Here is a 22,463-nt window from a genome sequence, read left to right on the forward strand (position 1 = left end):
ATGGCGTTCCAGAAAGGATCACTCACTTGTTTAATTCCTGAATGAATCAGCGTTTTTGAACAAATCGGTTGATTGAATGATTTGATGACTTTCATGAAGACAGTCACTTGCAGCCAACTCCAGGCAAGTGACAAGCTAAGTTTCTAAGGTTAAATGAGGCTTTGCCAAACAACCTCCTCTCAACCTTTTTATCATAAAAAGGTTCATTACTCGAAGCTTTTCAGCAGAGTCTACATTGTGACCTGTGGCTGATTCTTTTTTTCTTCTTCTTTTTGTTGAAAAAATGACTGTCAAAGTGAAAGATTTGTGTCCGTGTACTAGCACTAAAATAAACGAAACAAATACATAGATAAAATCTGCGATCTGTCTGTTTTTAACCATAACCCAGCCCAGTTCAACTGTAATTCCATAATAAATTGAACATTGAACTCTTCATATGTAAATTACAGTATTTATTGTTAAAAACAAAACAACAAAATACAAAGAATAAGAGGAAGGAAAACTGCACTGGGTTTCGCTCCTTTCAAACCAGACATTGAAGTGTTCACGTGGTTCTCAGATCAATAGATGTCATAGATCACATGCTTTTGGCAAAAATGAATCAGGCCCTGATAAAGTCACTCAATGTGAAAGAGAAATATTTCAGTCTGTAAATTTCATTTGGTGTAAAACAGACTAAAACTAATGAGTATGACATAACAATATGAAAACATTGTAGTCAAAATAAGAAAAGTGGGGGGAAAAATATCACTGGCCTAACGCATTTTATCTTGTAATACAGAGACATATTATAAGCTAAACTTTGAAGCAGTCCAGAGGCACATAGTGTCCTTAAACTAGGGTCATAAGTAAACATAACTGTACATGGTCTACGAAATTATGAGGAAAAGAATAAAGCCTAGCTATACTATGGATTGTGGTTTATCTGAGGGTGCATGAAAAACACATTTTCGCTTTTGGCAAAGGAAAGCAGATAGCATGTCCACATAGCAAATTCTCAGAGGCCTGAAGGATCAAGAACTTTCTCAGCTTGAGAGAGAAGGAGGTGGTATAAAAAGGAAACTGAGATGTTCTGTGGGAAAGAGAGTGATAGAACAGTGAAGTAAAATTGTCCTGCAGAAAACAAAACCCCAAAAATGTGTTCAATGGGCCATGCTAGTGTGACTGGGGCTGGGTTGGCCAGATTGGGTGCTGTTGCTTTAACCAAAGCACATACTGTACTGTTCTGTGCTCAGAGACACTAGACAGCAGAATGACTAGAGATTAGCAAGACCCAGGAGACACAGACATGATTAATGTGTGCCAAATGATTAGAAGAGACAGCGGCTGGGTGAATGGACCTATGGTAGATTCATTCAGAGGTGAAAATTTTCCATACAAATGGAAAAAGTCTCTGAAGACTGAAATCATACAACTGTTTACAGGGTATGCTACTCAAAAAAGAAAGACTTGGCACTTTTGCCAATGCACTTTTTTTGGCCAAAATTTATTTCAGATAAAAACCAAAACCTTAAAAAAAAAGAAATTTTATAATTTCTTTGTAAATCATGAAACTTAATGTTAAAAAAAAACATGTCCCGCATTTTCATGTCACTACCGAAACAGTGTATGTTTTAGTCCATTGGCTGAGACTGATTTTAACTACACCCTACAATTTAGATCAGAAAATATTCATGTGTCCCTCTCTCTCATAGCTACATGGCAAGTAGATACTGTAGGTCCCATCATTTTGAGGTAAATGTGTTAAAAAGTCTGAAAATACGTGTGTAACTTTAAGGAACTTTTTGTAGAGTTTTAGTATGAGAGTTACAATTCTGTAATGTGATGTGGCCGCTACCAAAACATTACTGTCACTACCGAAAATGTGCAGGCATGACCGAAACATGGGATGTTTTGCCAAAAAAAAAAGTATTGAAGCATTGAATTATCAAATAAGATGTGTTTGGTTATAGTGTATAATATAGTGTTTGGTTCAATGTATATTCAAACTAAAGAATTCTTAACTTTGATATCAGTATGATTAACTATTTATTTTACAAAGAATTCAAAATACAACAAATCTCATAAACTACACTTGAAATAATATTGTTAAAATTGTAATTGTTATTTTTGCCTTCAGAACTGCCTGAATTCTTCATGGAATAGATTCAACAATGTGCTGGAAACATTCCTCAGAGATTCTGGTCCATATTGACATGATAGCATCACTGTGGGCCAGATACATGTTCAACAGCTCAATGCAAATGATCTAATCAGCCAATCATATGGCAGCAACTACATGCATTTAGGCATAGACATGGTCAAGACAATCTGCAGAAGTTCAAACTGAGCATCAGAACAGGGATGAAAGGTGAATTAAGTGACTTATGATTGTTGGTGCCAGACAGGCTGGTCTGAGTATTTCAGAAACTGCTGATCTACTGGGATTTTCATGCATCTATAAGGAATATATAAGGTTTACAGAGAAAAGAGAAAATATCCAGTGAGCGGCAGTTCTGTGGGCAAAAATGCCTTGTTGATTCCAGAGGTCAGAGGAGAATGGCCAGACTGGTTTGAGCTGATAGAAAGGCAAAAGTAACACACATAACAACTCTTTACAACCGAGGTCTGCAGAAGAGCATCTCTGAACTCACAACACATTGAATCTTGAAGCAGAGATGAGCTACAGCAGCAGAAGACACACCAGGTGCCGCTCCTGTCAGCTAAGATCAGGAAACTGAGGCTACAATTCACACAGGCTCAACAAAATTGGACAATATAAGATTTGAAAAAAAGTTGCCTAGTCTGATAAGTCTTGATTTCTGCTGCAACATTCAGATGCTAGGGTCAGAATTTGGCGTAAACCGCATGAAAGCATGGATCCATCCTGCCTTGTATCAACGGTTCAGGTTGGTGCTGGTATGTAATGGTGTAGGATATTTTCTTGGCACACTTTGAGCCCTTTAGGACCAAGTGAGCATCGTTTAAACACCACAGCCTACATGAGTAATGTTGCTGACCATGTCCATCCTTTTATAACCACAGTGCGTCCATCTTCGGATGGCAACTTCCAGCAGGATAACACACCATGCCACAAAGGTCAAATCATTTCAAACTGGTTTCTTGAACATGTAAATGAGTTCACTTTAATCAATTGGCCTCCAGAGGACCTTTGGGATGTGGTGGAATGAAAGATTTGCATCATGGATGTGCAAATCTGCAGCAACTGCGTGATGCTATCATGCTAATATGATCTGAGGAATTTTTCCAGCACCTTGTTGAATCTATGTCACAAAGAATTAAGACAGTTCAAAGCAAAAGAGGGTCCAACACAGTACTAGGAAAGTGTACCAAAGTGGCCAGTGAGTGTATATCTGAAAACATATACAGTACTTTTTGCCACATTGGTAGTACAACAAACAGACCAAAATTAAATTCATCGTTCAGTAAAAACCTTCACCTTCAGTGTGGGTTGTTAAATAGTCAATGAGTTGTTAAGATTGTCGAGACTTTCAGTGAATAGTGACTTAGAAATGTCATTATGTTCCTCATATAAAGCTACTTTATAGCTTTAGTAGTCTCTAAGACTTTATATAGTACTTTTATGGTGGAGATTTTTTGTAATTTTGGAGCTTGACATCACCAGTTCTCATTCACATTCATTATAGTGAAAATGGGGTATCCTGGATATCCTACTGTCTAGGATATTCTTCAAATATTCACTTTTGTGTTCAACAAAAAAGAAGCTTGAAATGACATGAGGGTGGGTAAATATTGACAGAAACTCTGTGTGAACCCTTTCTTTATAACATGAAAAGATGACAAGCTTCAGTCAAGTAGTCTGCACTCAGCTAAGAAGTTGGCAAAAATCAAAGATAAAGGGCTCTTTTCAGATTCAACATGACTTTTCAGTCTGATGATTGGCTTAATGGCAGCTCTCAAATGACCTTGGATGAAAGACTTCTGACTATCATCAGCAGGAGAACATAAAGCTTTTCCTCACTTTTTCCCTTTTGCTCTTTCAAGATATAAAGAAAGCAAATGAGTGAACGAGAACATGAAATGACACAAACAGCACTTGCTCACTCAACATTGAAGAGCCTGCACAATCACACATCCATGACAGCTAATAGTAATGTTTACTCCTGTTCAAAACAAAAGTGTGTTTTGTAATTAAAAACAGCAGGGATCGATGATGTAAAATGTTGGAGTGAAGACTGAGAGGAGATTTATCTGCCAGAGAAATGGCACAATAGTGCAGCATTATTCACTCTGAATAACATTTGCTGCTTCTGCTGCTGTGGGGGGCAATTCATCAGCCCTAATAAGAGCCTCCAATTTGTCTTCCGCTCTTTGTTTGAATCAATTTGATGAAAGCTGGATAAACACTATTAGCATGAACATGAAAACAGCATTGGTATGGCATAGTAACGTAACATAGCTGTGTGCACACAAGAGACACTAAAAAGAATTATGAAAACCTGCTGTCAGATAATAAGCATCCACACAGTACATCAGTGGTCAGTTAAGAATTGGTTTAGTCAGCACATAGCTGAAATAAAATATTTGCAAAAGTGTGGGTTTGAATATTTAAGGTATAGTTCCATAGTGAAATGACCCAAACCAAATGTTTTGCCTATGTGGACAATATAATTACCTAATGGTAAATATACCTTAAATAAAATGTAAGTATTTTGAATACGTTTTAAACAAGTACGAAATATTTAAGATTCTGCATTATTTCTAGGTCACTAATCATATAAGTAAATAGGTGACACTGATGTGACATTTACAGCAGTTTTAAGTTTTTTACAATTATGTGTTATCGTTTAAAGTGCCACTATTATGCTATTTTAAAGGTTACTCATTTTGTTTTGGAGGTTATAGGTTTGCATGCATCTAAGGTCAAAAAACACTTTAAAACGGTTTGATAAATATTCTAAACCCCTTCTTTCTGAGAGCCTATACTTTGCTCTGATTGGTCAGACGGCCCAGTCTTTTGCAGCACGTATCGGAAAATAAATGTCCATAACTATACAGTATCTGAATTTCAACTTCAGAGGCTTCCTCAGCACATGATACACAGTGATACGAACAGTAATAATGACATCGATTTTATCGTATCAAATCAAGGCTGAGTCCTCATCCTTTGGAAGTGCATGCAAAGTGGTTTTGTTTTCACAGCGCAGATGACAGCATCTTCTTGACATGTAGACAACGCAAACCAAACTCTTCCAGGCTTCAGCTACACAACTACAGTGTTTGAGGACGGATCAAAGTAGACTCCTTTTTTTTTTTTCGTGCAGCCAATGAAAACCATAGGCTGGCATTATGCAGATTTGTTACAAACTGTAGGTTCGTGCAGGAAGTAAGACTGGAATTACTGACGATTCGCTTCAGACAGTTCAGAATCGTTTCTTTCTTTTGGAAGACAATATCTTTTACATTCACAAACAGTTATTACACACTTCATGAAAGGTAATATCTGAAAAAGAATAATGGGCCACTATAAATGACATGAAATAATCCTTTTTTAAATGGAGAAATTCTCCTACACTGAAAATTTAGATTTGGTCAAGAATTTTCACTCATAATTTGCTGTTAAATTTACTCTCAAAATCGTTATTTAACACTTTAAAAATATTTAAAATGTAGGCCTATATCAAATTGCAAATTGCCAGCTGTTTGACATGACATGTCTTAACATGGAGTGAGACCATGTATACCTAGATGGGCTTTACAGCTAGAAGACACTTTCATTGTCCAGAACATCATGTTAGGCTGATCTCTGTTAAACATTAATCTCTCGCATTACTAAACTGCCTGTACGTTTAGAGACAGATGACAAAACACAGTTGTCAAATATGGGTCAAGTACTGGCTTGCAACAACAGCTTAAATAAGATTACAGTTCTGCTGAAAGTGTTTGAGAGGAAGGCCGCTTTAAGTCGACCGCTCCAGGGTAAGCCTGGTTGATTCTCTATGGATTCACAATGCATTATAAGGCTGTTTGTAATTGTCATAAACAGTGGCTGTCAGGGCCAACAGAGACAACATATCCAAGGTTAAAGGGCATTTCAGTAAGGACAGAGTTTCCATGGACAAGGAATACCATTCACTGTCTACTGGGCAGAGAGAAATTAAACTGATACAAATCATAGAAATAGGTGGTATAAAAATCACATTCCCTAAATATGGTACAGTTTGGCCTTTTGTGGAGCATTGTAGGCACAAATCCAATGTTGTTTTTGGGAGAACCATTAGATATGTTCAATAAACCTTTATATATTATAACATTAACCTGACATGAAAAGTACCCAGTTTTAAACACATTAAAGGGATAGTTCACTTTGAAATAAATTTTTGGTATGTTTTAGCTTACCTCAAGGGCATCCAAGATGTAGGTGTCTTTGTTTCCGCAGTAGTTTCAATTTGGATATTTTTAGGTCAAACCGTTCTTGTCTGTCAGTCATATAATGCAGGTCTATGGTAACTTCCTCAAAGAGCATGCACAGAGAAGTCCAAATTAAACATGATTTAATGACTCGTAAATGTATGTACACATTGATGGCCTAAGACACGAAACGAGCGGTTTGTGTGAGAAAACGAACAGTATTTACATTGTTATTTTATTTTGTATTAGTATTAGTATTTTACCTCTTGTAACCACAGCCACGTCCAAGTGTTCTGAGGGCGCGGGCGCTTCGGTCTGCGCAAGCGCGATCAACCATAACTTCAAGGGAGAAGGCTATAAATTGGGAATTTGTGAAAACTCACTACTCCCGGATGAGTTCACGCGACCATACGTAATTGTTTTCTTTTACGACGGTTTAAACATCCCGGATAAACGCAAATTAGTACTTTTAATTAGCCGTCTTACCTACAATCTCTGTTCTGTGTAAACAATGAGTGACGTACAAGCGCGAGAGATCAGATCACTTCCGGCGCTTTCCGGCGCTTGCGCAGACCGAAGCGCCCGCATCCTCAGATGACTTGGACGTGGCTTGTTACAAGAGGTAAAAACGATATAAATACTGTTCGTTTTCTCACACAAACCGCTCGTTTCGTGTCTTAGGCCATCAATGTGTACATACATTTACGAGTCATTAAATCATGTTTAATTTGGACTTCTCTGTGCATGCTCTTTGAGGAAGTTACCATAGACCTGCATTATATGACTGACAGACAAGAACGGTTTGACCTAAAAATATCAAAATTGAAACTACCGCGGAAACAAAGACACCTACATCTTGGATGCCCTTGAGGTACCGGTAAGCTAAAACATACCAAAAATTAATTTCAAAGTGATTCCTTTAATGCCCGGTTCCACAGACAAGGCTTAAGCCTAGTCTCAAACTAAAATGCATGTTTGAGTTGTCTTGAAAGCAATTGCACTGACACATCTTAAAATCTGTCAATGCCATTGTTTTGTCTCAAGATAAACATTTATAAAAGCTACTTAAATTACCCATTTTAACTAAGGCATAATCCTTGCTTAAAGGTGCTCTAAGCGATGTCATGTGTTTTTTAGGCCAAAACATTTTTTGTCACATACAGCAAACATCTCCTCACTATCCGCTGGCTGCCTGTCCCCTGAACACACTGTAAAGAAACGCGATCTCTGTAGACAGCCCATGCTTCACAAACAGCACCAAAAACAAACTGCAGCGACCCGCTCCCCAAAACATAACAAACTGTTCCAGCCAATGACCGACAAGAAGGGTTTGGGGGTGTGGTTTGGGGGGTTAGTGTGCGGATGAGGAGGAGGGAGGGTCTAGCTAGCCTCCGTTTTGTTTGACAATAGTTCGAACGTCAACAAGAAGTGACGTCACCCAGGATCGCTTAGAGAACCTTTAATCTAAACCCGGTCTGTGAAACCAGGCCTAAATGTCTGAAACCCCCTTAAAACAGTGATTTTGGCCATCCCATCTAAGATTTTTTTTTTAAAGAAAGTAATACATTTATTCAGCAAGGATGCATTAAATTGATCAAAAATTACAATAAGGACATTTATATTTATATTTTTAATAAATGCTGTTCTTTTTAACTTTCTATTCATCAAAGAATCCTGACAAAAAATGTATAAGGTTTCCACAGAATAATTAAGCAGCACAACTGTTTTCAACATTGATCATAATAACAAATATTATTGTTTAATTATTATTAATATCATTAAAATATTTCTTGAGCACCAAATCAGCATATTAAATTTATTTCTGAAAGATCATGTGACACTAAAGACTAAAAGAACTCAGCGTTGCCATCACATTAATAAATTATTATTTTAAAATAGATTAAAATAGAAAACTGCTATTTTAAATGGTAATAATATTTCACATTATTAATGTTTTTACTTTTGATTAAATAAATGCAGCCTTGGTGAGCTAACAGACTTATTTCAAAAACATTAAAACATCTTACAGTTGTAACAGTTCAACTTTTGAATGCTATTGTATATTAAAAAATACTCATTAAAAAATACTTTAAATTGTGACACTCAAGCAGTGAAATCTGAATTCGTCAAGTTCAAGCATTCAACCATTGTTATTGCAATATATATATATATATATATATATATATAATCAAACAAATATTTGGTCCCAGCTCACCCCTACTGAGTGACAGCTTAATTTAGATGATTAAAGTAAATAGAAAATAACACAGCTTGTATAATATTGACCTCCTGTGGTTGTACGATCAACATTTTCTAGAGGTTAAGCATGTCCTTACTGAAAGAGACAGAATTTTTTTTTTGTCAGGCCCTATTTCGTACCTTATTTGTGGAAAGTGTTGAAAAAGTGACTTAATTTTTACCTTTTTACCCCATTTCGTTTTTTAATTTGCATTACATTTCTAGGTCTCAGAAGATTGAGAAAGAGAGGAGAGGGAAAACAAGAGGAACAGAGAGAGAGAGAGAGGGAGAGAGATCAGAGGGAAACCCTAAGCTGATCCTGTTGTTCAAAACATGATACTCGCACTAAAAAAAAAGACTGTGCCAGCACTGATGAGACAAGTAGTCCTTCCCTTTAAAGCAGTCTTCAAAAGAGCAGCTGCCCGTTTCATCAGCATATTTTATCCAATGATCAGATTCCACTCAAATAGATACAAATGGCTGATAAAGACCAGTAATAGAGGCTTTTTGAATATGAGTAAAAGCATTTTAAACCTTACTTTTCTGCTGTTTTCTATCAGAAGGTTATCATCAACATGTATACTAATATTTATATAATAGATAAAGGTTATTACACAGATGTGTGTCAAATGGGAAAATGCCAAAGGTGCAGAAGACCATGAGTTCAAAGGGCATGGTGTCAATGTGAGAAGGTCAGTTAATGTCAGGTGCGTTGAACTGTAAATTAATATTTTACATGGATATCAAAGCAACTTTACTAACCCGCTTTTACACTTTTTTTAAACATTCATTCTGTCCAATTAATGGCAAATGCAGCCATAAAGATGTACCGCACATAATGGAAAAATAATGAGATTATATATTTTTTCTCACAGTACTATTAGATGCTAATTCTATGCTCTACAAGCAAGAACAATGCAGTAGATGTAGCAATACTGAGCAGTTTCCTTTATTTTAGTTTCAATGAGATGTGACCACTGTATTTGAATCTGAAATGTAGCTGGTAAGTTTATATGTGACCAATAAAAATCAAAAAGCAATATGAAGCTGCTTCTTCAAAAAATGCATTTAGAGTAAGCCCACACTATGGAAGCAATATCTGTGGAAATACACTTTATCTCATGTCTCGTATCCCATGTCTAGGGGCAAAAACAAACCATCTTGGTCAAACATCCCTGAGACATCAAATAGAACTAAATATGGAATAGAACTAAGTATTTATGTTTTATTGCTAAAATAGAGGTCTCAAACTTAAGACAAAAACAATGTTCATTATTTGTTAATTTATTTAAACGACTGTGAAGAGACGACTCAACGCCGGCGATATGTTATGCCCTAAATTAATACATGATTAACTAACTGTATTTTTCTATGTACATTTCTGAAATGCACTTTCTGTAAAGCTGCTTTGAAACCATATGTATTGTGAAAACCGCTATACAAATAAATTTGAATTGAATTTACAGTATAATAATATATTAGATTAATTACGTAAACAATATACAATATAGTAGCAGAATAAAAACTGTTACCACATACTTTACCCTTATTTTTAAGTAAAATAAATCAATAATAAATACAGAAATGATATATACATTTCTTCATTTATTCTATAAAGAAAATTATTCAGACACCAGATATAATTTGATATTTTTTTACTAGTGGGTGCAAGACACTATAGTTAATTTATGTAGGTGAGGATAGCAAAATAAAATAAACGGTGACATACCCAAAAATTATTCATATAGTGGATTACCAGTCAAATTTATAAAAATTTGGGACCAAAAAATTATTCAGACACTTTGACCTGACCATGTTTTGCTTACGTGTTTTTTTCTTTAATTGCTAATGCGACCTTTTAACACCACAGACTGAACAAAATTAAGCATTGAAAGTTACAATTATATACTTGTATATAAATTTGTGTATTATAATTTTGTGTATAATATATATATTATACACAATATATACACTATTGTCTATATAGGCCTACGTGTATATATATTGTGCATAATGTACTCCACTGCACTGTCTTGTATTTTGAAATTTATATCGTATTGCATTGTATACTGCATAGATAGCAACAATTCACAAAACATATTAAAAAAAAAATCATAAATTTTAGCCAATGAACTTCAATAGATACTTATTCAGCGGTAAAATCCTCATTAAACCCCTTACTGCTATTAAACTAATCACCATAGATTTCATCATATCATACCATATAAGAAAGTGAAATCTTGGTTGGATGACTTCACCTGCTGTATCACACAGACCTGATGACCTACAGTACTCACTCTATTCACAGCTGCAGAATCAGGAGGACAATAAACAGATGATGCTGCATCTGTAGACTTGACAAATGTATCTTCTCATAGGCAAAGAAACTACTGAAGACAGCAGTTTCCTGATTAACTCTTTAAAATGTCATAAACTTAATCTTTTTAACAGTCATTGCAATTATAACTTTAAAAATAAACCATATTTGAATAAATAAATAATCATGCTTAAAGCAAATATTATGTTTATGGTAAAACAAGGTGACAAGTTTTGTTTAAACAACCCATAATTTCTCAAAGCACAAGCAATAGATCAATGAATGACTATTGAATACAACTTGTTCAGATAGATAACATCAGACCAGGATTTAAACTATAGGCTATACACTGAATGATAAATACATATGGTGAAAATGAAACAACTGGTTATTAAGAATACAACATAAAGTGGAGTTCCTCGTGCACATTGATATGTTATTGATATGTTCTTGATAAGCGCGCGCTCCTTAAAGCCCTTTTTTAAAATAGATACCCCAAAATTACTGACTACACTGAAACGTCCAGCAGATATTGACTATACTCACCCCCAATTTCTTACTCCGAATCCTCACGTAACCCTGCTTCACTATATCGTTGAAGTTTGAAGCCATCCTAACAGCCTCTCTGTCCTCGGCTGCGAGTCCCCTCAGAAGTCACCACGACATTCAGTCCTCAAACAACCTGCCTCAGTGTCTCAGTGCCTCAGTGCCGCTGCTGCTGTTGCTGCTGCTCGGGCAACCGAACCGGCTCGAACGGCTCATTCCACACGAGAATAGGGAGACAGCGCGCTGCGCGCGTCAGATGATTTAATTCAGTAAAGAAGAGTGCAGCTTCCTGGAATGCACCATGAGAGGGCTGTCAGAGGGGTGGATGCAGTGAACTACTTGCGTAAAATGGAACCATTTATTTATTTACTTACTTACTTACTCAGTAGTATTAGGATTTTTTGGAAAGATGTTAAATTTCAGTTTCATACACAGGCACAGGAATTTTTCTCTACTGTGGATTTCAAAATTTTAACAGCTGTAGCCTATATTATAATAAAGCCATATAAGCTAAGACTTTTTTTTTTATTTCACTGTCACACAGGCACAAGAAATTTCATTTTGATGTGGATATCAAAAATGAACACCTGTATAAAAGGTAATTTAGGCCTACTAAAGAAAAAACAAAATCATAAAATTTGGCCACAATTTATTCATTATGATGATTATGATCAAGAACAGTTCTCTATCTAAAACGCGAAAAAAGATTGCCTTAAATTTTTAAGTACAATCAACTTGGATGTTGAAGTCATTTCAACTTAATTTACATTACACTGAATGTAAGATGAGTTGAATCTTGTATACGGTAACACATTTTTTTTTTTATTGTTTAACTTATTTTGATTGTCAAAACATATGTTGTCATAACTTATTGATCATATATTTTTTTATAGGCTTCTAGTCTATTACTCTGTTTTAATTCATAATCCTTGTGATTTTATTTTATGTAATTATGTGATGTTTAAGCTCCACAAAAATCATTGATTGATTGATTCATTCATTCATTCATTCATTCATTCGGGGAGGGGGAATTCTGCATTGAAACTAATGTCACAATGCAAAAATCCTTAATTATCCTAAAACAGGCCTTATTTTCTGTAAGCAAAATATGAAAATAAAAAATTATTTTAAAGTATTTTTTTTATGTTATGTGAAATATGAGTTTTCTAGGTTGCATGTTATTATAAGCATGCCTCAAGCATAACACATTAAGTAATTAAAAAAGTGCTGCTATTGATTTAAATCTAACTAACTACATGTGATATCTTTAAACATTTAGAGAATACATTTTTATTCATTAGCAAAATACAGTTTTACTTTCATATGAGAATTATCCTACTATAAAAGGGTGGTGATAACTAGTGGATGGGAGATTTGTTTTGTTGATTGGATCCTTGGGATTAAAAGATCAAAGCAGATCAAAAGCAAATGAGAAAAAAAAGTACAGAAATGGATGGGATGCTATATTAGAGCGTGCTGAACCTCCACTGACACAAATGCTGAAAATGCCTGAAAAAGCCTCCTCCTTTAATCCTACTTTATAGAGACGCCCTGCCTGTGGAAAAATGGCAAAACCAATTTGATACAGTTGATGACACAGTTACACGTGTGAGAGGGTTTTCTGCATCTCTCATGACAATGAAAGATGTTACGTGAATAAAGATCTCTCACATTACTGAAGTCAAATGGTAAAATGGATCAGACATACAATCCACATGGGTGATCACATAATTTGATCTTTTCAGTAAAGTATATATATATTAGTTTGGCTCTCTGTCTATCTTACCGTCTTGTCATACATCCATTCCACTAAGACTGAAGTGAAAAAAAAATAGTAGAAAGAAGAAGAACGAGAGTTATTTTGAGAGCTATCATTTTTCATTTGTTTAATTTGTTTTTAGGCACAACATTATACCATCTTGGCCATGAAAATTACATTAAATTCATTCAATCATTTCATTAAAATGAAAGACATAAACATAGCTAGAGAATATGTTGCAAATCTATGTTATCTATGCACCGAAGTTTATATGAGACAATGAGTGAAACAAAAGTTGTCCAATGACATGACCCTCATTTTTTGAACCATTATTGAATTATAAAACATTATTTTTTAATTAAATCATTAAGCATTCATAAAACATTAAACATTTCATGCATATACAATGACTTGAAAACACCTCTCGAAGAACATGCTTAACCTTCCTGAATTGAAGTCATTTTTTGAGGTGGCATAATATATTACCTTAAAAAATATAAAAATATTATTGAGAATGATGAATAAGACGTGTGCACTGACATGGATCCAACATGTATGGAAAGTATGTAAGTACTTTCTACTTGATTGTTACAAGATTAAATTTGTTTTTTTTAGAGGTAGTCAAATTCAGAACTTCCTTAATTCTTAAGGGAATAGTTCCTACATGGTGCTGGAAACATTCCTCAGAGATTTTATTGATATGATAGCATTACGCAGTTGCTACAGATTTGGCGGCTGCAAATCCATGACGACTCTGGAGGCCATTTGAGTATAGTTAACTCATTGTCATGAAACCCTTTCGAGATGATTTGAGCTTTGTGACATGGCGTGTTATCCTGCTGGAAGTAGCCATCAGAAGATGGACGCACTGTGGTTAAAGGGATAGACATGATCAGCAACAATAAGGCTGTGGTGTTCGATGCTCACTTGGTACTAAAGGGCTCAAAGTGTGCCAAGAAAATATCCTACACCATTACATACCAGCACCAACCTGAACCGTTGATACAAGGCAGGATGGATCCATGCTTTCATGCTGTTTATTCCAAATTATAACCATACCATCTGAATGTCGTAGCAGAAATCGACACTCATCAGACCAGGGGACGGTTTTTAAATCTTCTATTCTCCAATTTTGTTGAGCCTGTGTGAATTGTAGCCTCCGTTTCCTGATCTTAGCTGACAGGAGCGGCACCCGGTGTGTCTTCTGCTGCTGTAGCTCATCTCTGCTTCAAGATTCAATGTGTTGTGAGTTCAGAGATGCTCTTCTGCAGACCTCAGTTGTAAAGAGTGGTTATTCGAATTCTAGCTCGAACCAGTCTGGCCATTCTCCTCTTGGCATCAACAAGGCATTTTCGCCCACAGAACTGCCGCTCACTCGATATTCTTTGTAAATCCTAGAAAATCCGTCTGGGTCAACACCCATGCCACATTCAAAGTCCCTTAAATCACCTTTCTTCCCCATTCTGATGCTCAGTTTGAACGTCAGCAGGTCTTGACCATGTCTTCATGCCTAAATGCATTGAGTGGCGGCCATGTGATTGGCTGATTAGATATTTGCATTAACGAGCAGTTGAACAGGTGAACCTCCAGTGAGTTATATTGGTAGAATAAAGCACCAATACCTTGACCTCAGCAAAACAGGTTATTCATTATGTGTTAAGAAAGCAGATCATTTTGCATTCAAGTCTCACAACCAACATTTCATCTTTCTTTTTTTTAAACAGACACGCAACCCTTAGATGAAGTACCTTTCGCAGCAACTTTATTTGCAAGCCTTCCACTTACTGTAATGCATAAAAAAGAAATCTCCACCGTCCACCCTGAGGAGTCTGGTATCATGGTTATGATTTATTCATAACAGTTAGGAAATGGTTTGAGGGCTTCCTTGACCTTCACTTTTGAGGTAACATACTTTAGCAGCCCAGCTGCCTTTGAAGTAATTTACCCGTGCTGATGACATAGATAACTCACCTATAAATGAAAGCTCTACACAATGTAACCCTTGATGTATAATGCCTGCTACAGACTGTGTGGTTTCAGCAATCATATAAGATCATTACAAATCACACTGTACAACATGGATCTAATAAACTAGACTGTACGATGATGACACCTCTTAAATCGTAGGCTATGACGCCAGTTAGTATAGAAGAATAAAACATAATCAGCATGCACTAGTGGTAAACAAATAGATGAATCACACTTTGGCAGTTGTGGTTTTGAAAAAAAGAGGAGGAAGCGAAAGAGGAGAATATGGACGCGGCCATGGCCAGGGAAAAGAAGCCAACTTGGGATGCGAGTTTTGCAAATGTAGCTTGAGGTAGTTTTAAGTTTTAGCGCCATGTCGCGTTGATCATTCTGCCATTTCGTGTTGCATTTGTATTAACTACTCAGTAGACGTAGGTCGTAGCAGCAAACACACCGAGATGATCATGCCAAATTTCTGACACTATCAGGCTATCTTTGGTCGCAAGACCGTGACACAGCCATTGTTGAACCTCTCTCACTGTACGACGTAGGACAACCGTTTAGGAGCCACAGCCACAGAAATTGATTGGTCATCTTTCGTCTGGGACAGTCCAAAATCGTACAATGCGTACCGGGCATGAGGAGTCTGAGAGCTGCTGTCACTGAAGGTGACAATAAAGTGTTCACTCGAAGATGGAACAAAGCCTTCCACTGGAATAAACTTCACACATTTCATTGTGCCGTGTGTGAAGTGTGAACTCCAAACTATTAATCACAGGCTGGCTGTGCTATATTGAGATTTATTGTCAAAAAATGTGTGCCTTGTCACACTTCTAACTGTCACACTCATTCACACATGAACACAAATACACACTGTGCATGTGAAGTGTCACAATCTCGCTGCCACTGCATGTTTGATCATGCTTGATAACTCAGCTGAAAGCACATTCTAAACAGATGACTATTTTCATTCAACATCTAGTATTTTATTTTTTACGATAAAACGATTTCTTGCTGTAAATGAAGGCCATCGAATGGTTCTCTCTCTTTCTATTCCTTATATGACCTTTCCAAGTCATAGGGCTGGAACCTATTCCAGTTTCTTGTAAGGCCAGAGGCAGAAGAAAGCTCCCTGGACAGATGGCCAGTCCATCACAGGGCTCTCACACACATACAGGCAAAAAAAAATTTGACTGTTCAATTCACCTAACCTGCATGTCTTTGGACTGTGGGCAAAACCAGAGTAAGACCGGACTTGCTGGACACCATTGACTTCCATATGAAAAAAAAAAAAATACTATGGAAGTCAATGGCTACAATCAACTGTCTGCATTCTTCAAAATATCTTCTTTTGTGTTCATCAGAAGAAAGAAACTCATACAGGTTTGGAACAACATGGGGGTGAGTAAATGATGACAGAATGTTCCTTTTTGGGTGAACTATTCCTTTGAAATCACCATGAAATCAAAATGGGCAATTCTTGTTTTTAATTAACTATTGCATATTATACAGGATTTTATCTTTTCCCATAATTATTTTTTCTTAATTAACGTGCCCTCGTAAACTTTAATCAAAATAACTTTAACTTAACTTCCTCTAGCAGTGACATCTCTTCTCTTCTCTGATGATGTGTTCACTGGCGCGAGGGCGGGACAACCTGTCACTCACATGACATCACAGCAATAGCAAACCACAACAATCCGACAATCCAATCAATTCCCGATGGAGAAGATCAAGTCCTGCGCAAAAATTTTTCTTGTTTCGAGAAGCTGTTTCACTCAGATCACATCACAACTCAGGTCACAATAGGGAAGAAAATACTTTCGCAACTTCCGTTTCATATCGACTTTAAAGATTATTCTTTAATATGAACTTTGGCAATAAATAAATACCTGCTGCTTTTGGCTATTAACATTAGCTGGTGAGAAATTCTTAAATCAAAATATCATAAATCATCAAAATATCTCCTGTGCTCTAGAAACATGACTGAGGTGACAAACACATGCACTGTCAGCTGTCACAGCAGCTATTGTCCATTAGATGGCAATGTTACATTTGATGCATGTAGTAAGAAACCTAAGGGTCCAGTTAGTGCATGCCAGTACTTGTCACATGGTCATTAAGCTGAGCTCCTGCCAAAATGTCAGTCCTTCCCTTGGATCACCTGACTATTTATATCTGAGGAAATTTCATATGCTTTCATTTGGATGCTTACTTTATATACTTGAGTCTCTTACAAAAGAAAATATTTGAAAATAGAATTGTCATTTTTCTTTCGTGAAATGTTTCCTGATCCTGGTTTTCAGAACCATGAGCAAAATGTAGGCTACCACAGGGTTATCATTGTTAACTAAAACTAAAACATATATATATATATATATATATATGACAACCTTTATATTTTATTTTATATTTTATTTAATTTCAAATAAAGCATATATATATATATATATATGCTTTATTTGAAATTAAATAAACCTTAACTGAAATAAAATATAAACTTATTTTATTTTAGTTACACTGTAAAAAAAGTTGCTGCCTTATGATTCCTGAAAAGTCAGTTAAACTTAAATTACATTAGAATGACTGATAGCTAAAACTAAAATTGAAAACGACTTATTGAATCATTGAACGACTTATTGAAGATATTAAATGTCTATATAGATTTTTTTTACAAAAATAATAACTAATAAAATGACAAAAACACAAACTTTGAATAATTCAAAATATTTAAAAACAATAATAGTATTGCAGATGATATTGGTTTGTGTGAAATATCTCAATATAAGAGCTAATCAATCTGAAAGGAAATAAATAAAACTACTGAAGTTATGTTCATGTGACAATGAGCTTCATCCACTAAAATTTGTCCACATGTGCATATATGCACACTAAAAACAACATGTCAACCTTTTGATGAATCAGGATTTCTGCATGAAATCGTTTGCAGATTTTATGCAGAATTACAGTATGTGTGTATGCAGATTTTATCCAAAATTACAGTATGTGTGTATATGCAGATTTTATGCAGAATTACAGTATGTGTGTATGCAGATTTGATCCAGAATTACAATATGCACAGTTATGAAATCCAGCATAACAATGATTACATTGGTTTCCTTTGCACATTAATTTTTGACCTTGAAATAAAAATCCAAACTCTATTTAGGCAACACTGGAGCAGTGTAACTGAGTACAGAGAGTGTTCAGAGAGTGCAATGTCATTTCAATAAAACAACCCTCTCCAGAGACACAATTTGTTTGCTTTTTTGGAGTCATAAATATTTATATGCAATTAACAATGCTCTGGCTAATGAATTGTTTTGAAGACTGGAATCAATTATGAATTAAAACAGTAAGGCTTCAAAATTGGTCATCAAAATAAGTCATGCAAGAATAAACCATCAGGGTATTAATGCTGCAATGCCTGTGCTAATTATAGAAAACCACTTACCGGCATCATTCTCTATCACACACAAGTTCTGCTGTTCTCAGTTTGGGTGTCTGACGTCATCACAGGCAAACGTTTTGCAGGTGGTGTGATGTGGATAACTGCTAGATCTTGTTTCTCTGCTGTCCTTTGTTAAGGATGATGCTGGGCTGTTTTGTTCTGCTGGGCCTGATGTGGAGAGTTTGGTCCTCATGGGCCTCAGATAAGAATCAAGAATTCATCAATTGTCTGCATCCTCTACTCACCTTGTATTCAACAAACAATCAGGGCGCACTGTGTTTAAGCCAAGGACAGGGCACTTATGACGTCAATTCTTTTATAGTTGATCAATTATTCTCTTAGGCTGGATGGTGCATTCTCAACTGTGGATGAAAAAAGTGGATGAAATTGGCTTGGTTATTATTTTGTTAATTTTGTTTATAGCAGAATATGTCTTGACTTCAGTTTGTACTTAGATTTTTTTTTTTTTTTTAAACATGACTCAGAGTTTATAATGATGTGTTGAAAGTGACTAAATTAGAACTATTATAATAAAATGTACAGTAGTGGGGAACAAATAATGTCCTGAGGGGATATTTGTTATTAATGACCCTACAAGTTCGATTAAACGTATTTACGTCAAATATATTAATTTAATATTTTAAATATGAGGGAAGACTTGGTTAAGCTATTTATCTGATGAAATTATTTGGCAAAAACAGCTACAGGTTTTATTTTACTACGCAAAACAAAACAAAATCAGAAAAACACAGAAAAACAAAAAAATCTCACAGGAAAAAGCATATAGTACATTGACTACACACGTTGGTTCTGTCTTTTTTTTTTGCATGTTCATAATTTTTTGTAAGTCTGCACAATTTGACATGTTTTATTGTGTTATCACAGATTAAACAACTGACTTCAAGCACAACAATATGCTTAAAAAAATCTTTAACCAGTTTTTATAATATTTCAGTAAAGGGTGAACATTTTGATAATTGAATGTCAATTTTCCAAGTGATTTTCCATCACTTTTGGCCACTACTGTAAAACTCTCGTTCTTGTAATACTGATTTTAGTCACAATTGCAAGATTTTTCAGTTTCAGTCCTTATTCACTGTAATCTCATGAAAAAGAGCAATTGAAAAATTGTGGATTTAAAATGGATTTAAAAGGACATGATGGTAAGATGATGACATAATTTTAATTTATGAACATGAATTCTTCCTTTAATGTTTTGAATATTTTTATATACTTGATAACACATCAAATTCTAAATAAATATTAAAAGAAAATTATAAGTTTAAGGCTGCACTGATGCTGTACACATATTTTGGTATGGTTTTATGTGCTTTAAAAGAATCAAGAGTTTTCATTCCCTATATAAAGGTTGGTTTTAAAGTAAAAATAAATTATAGTCAAATAACATTTGTATTTGGGTATTGTTTTTAATATTATTTGAGGTAATTTGATTTACTGTTGTAATTTATTATTATTATTATTATTATTGCATGCAACAAGTGATTGTAAGACTCGGTTAAATACTGATTATCCGGTATGTTTATTGCTGTATAAGTTATTAAACTGGACAGGAAATTAATTGATTAAGAAGCAACTGTTGTTAACTTCAGACCAGATTTCATTACACGAGCTGTCACTGCAAGTGAGCTGTACAGAATCATTCATGGGATCAGCTGGAAACTAGGGCCAGTGAGGGGGTAGAGGCGTGTATTTTGGCTCACACTGCATTCATAAGTTTATCGGCTCACTCATTTAATCTGACGGATTTAATATAAAACAGTTGAAGTTTGTGGAGCTCTGAATCTTGGCTGGTTTTGGCAGAAACATGTGTGGCCGCCACTGCCATTTCATTAAGACAAAGCGACTCTTTTACCTCACCTTGGGTACTGACAACGGCTCATGTGTGAACATGGAAAAAGAAGCGAAATTAAATCCATTTTATAAACAGAGAAAGGTCAGTGGTGACGTGGATGAGTGGCGCAACCCTAGTGCTCACCACAGTTTGTAACCTTAACTGTGTCCTGTATGTTGCTGCAACGGATGTGAACCATATAAACTGAGCAATATATATATATATATATATTTGTAATCGAAATTATTCAGATCCATTGCTCATGAATTCCTCAGAAACGCTGCCAGAAGCTGGTGTCTGGTTGTACATCTCGTTTGCAGCAGGTCAGATCAGAAAAAGAGTATTCAAGTATTACTAAAGATGCTTGCCATGAAGGGGTTGAATAATTTTGAGACTGCAGAAGTCATTAAAAGTGGCATTTTCAGTTGAATTTGGGGACACCACTTGAAACATTTGTTGTGTTGAGCTATTTTAATTACTTAAATCAGAAAGTCTGTAAATGTTGCCAATAAAACTGATTTGTAATGGAGGTTGAATAATTTTGATTACAACTGTATATATATATATATATATATATGTGTATATGTGTGTGTATATATATATATATATATACACTCACCTAAAGGATTATTAGGAACACCACACTAATACTGTGTTTGACCCCCTTTCGCCTTCAGAACTGCCTTAATTCTACGTGGCATTGATTCAACAAGGTGCTGAAAGCATTCTTTAGAAATGTTGGCCCATATTGATAGGATAGCATCTTGCAGTTGATGGAGATTTGTGGGATGCATATCCAGGGCACGAAGCTCCCGTTCCACCACATCCCAAAGATGCTCTATTGGGTTGAGATCTGGTGACTGTGGGGGCCATTTTAGTACAGTGAACTCATTGTCGTGTTCAAGAAACCAATTTGAAATGATTCGAGCTTTGTGACATGGTGCATTATCCTGCTGGAAGTAACCATCAGAGGATGGGTACATGGTGGCCATAAAGGGATGGACATGGTCAGAAACAATGCTCAGGTAGGCCGTGGCATTTAAACGATGCCCAATTGGCACTAAGGGGCCTAAAGTGTGCCAAGAAAACATCCCCCACACCATTACACCACCACCACCAGCCTGCACAGTGGTAACAAGGCATGATGGATCTATGTTCTCATTCTGTTTACGCCAAATTCTGACTCTACCATCTGAATGTCTCAACAGAAATCGAGACTCATCAGACCAGGCAACATTTTTCCAGTCTTCAACTGTCCAATTTTGGTGAGCTCTTGCAAATTGTAGCCTCTTTTTCCTATTTGTGGTGGAGATGAGTGGTACCCGGTGGGGTCTTCTGCTGTTGTAGCCCATCCGCCTCAAGGTTGTGCGTGTTGTGGCTTCACAAATGCTTTGCTGCATACCTCGGTTGTAACGAGTGGTTATTTCAGTCAAAGTTGCTGAAGTACAGTGGAGGTGGAGGGCTCCTTCCCGAACGGTAGGACTGTATACTGGTAAGCCGCACCCTCAAACGTGAATCTCAAGAACGGTCTGTGATGGGGGATTATTTGGATATGAAAGTAAGCATCTTTCAGATCCACTGAGAAGAACCAATCCATCGGGCGAACCTGCGCAAGGATTTGTTTTAGAGTTAACATCTTGAAAGGCCGTTTGATAAGGGCTTTGTTCAGATATCTGAGATCTAGGATGGGCCTGAGGTCACCGTCTTTTTTGGGAACAAGGAAGTAGCGACTGTAAAAGCCTGACTCGCTGTGGGCTGGTGGCACTGCCTCTATAGCCCCTTTTTCCAGTAAGCTCATCACTTTGGCATTGAGGACGTGAGATATGTTGCACTTCCCCGAAGTGTGGATTATGCCCGCGAAGCGGGGTGGATTGCGATCGAATTGGAGTGAGTAACCTTGTTCTACTGTGTTCATAACCCATCGTGACACACCAGGGATGTCTTTCCATGCCCTTGACTA

At 36.1% G+C, this 22,463-nt stretch overlaps 1 protein-coding gene across 1 annotated transcript in view; it reads right to left on the reverse strand.

Annotated features, from left to right (window-relative positions):
* dok6 (docking protein 6) overlaps window positions 1-11,753 on the reverse strand; it is a 70,702-nt gene extending 58,949 nt beyond the window's left edge. Inside the window, exon 1 of the mRNA XM_056254097.1 lies at window positions 11,474-11,753. Within this exon, the coding sequence (XP_056110072.1) occupies window positions 11,474-11,539 (66 nt within the window). The 5' untranslated portion in view covers window positions 11,540-11,753. The remainder of the gene's footprint in view (window positions 1-11,473) is intronic.
* Between the last annotated feature and the right edge of the window lie 10,710 nt (window positions 11,754-22,463).

The sequence above is a fragment of the Rhinichthys klamathensis genome, unplaced genomic scaffold (assembly GCF_029890125.1).
Source record: "Rhinichthys klamathensis goyatoka isolate OS25496 unplaced genomic scaffold, OSU_Roscu_1.1 h1tg000110l_1, whole genome shotgun sequence".
Taxonomy (NCBI): Eukaryota; Metazoa; Chordata; class Actinopteri; order Cypriniformes; family Leuciscidae; genus Rhinichthys; species Rhinichthys klamathensis.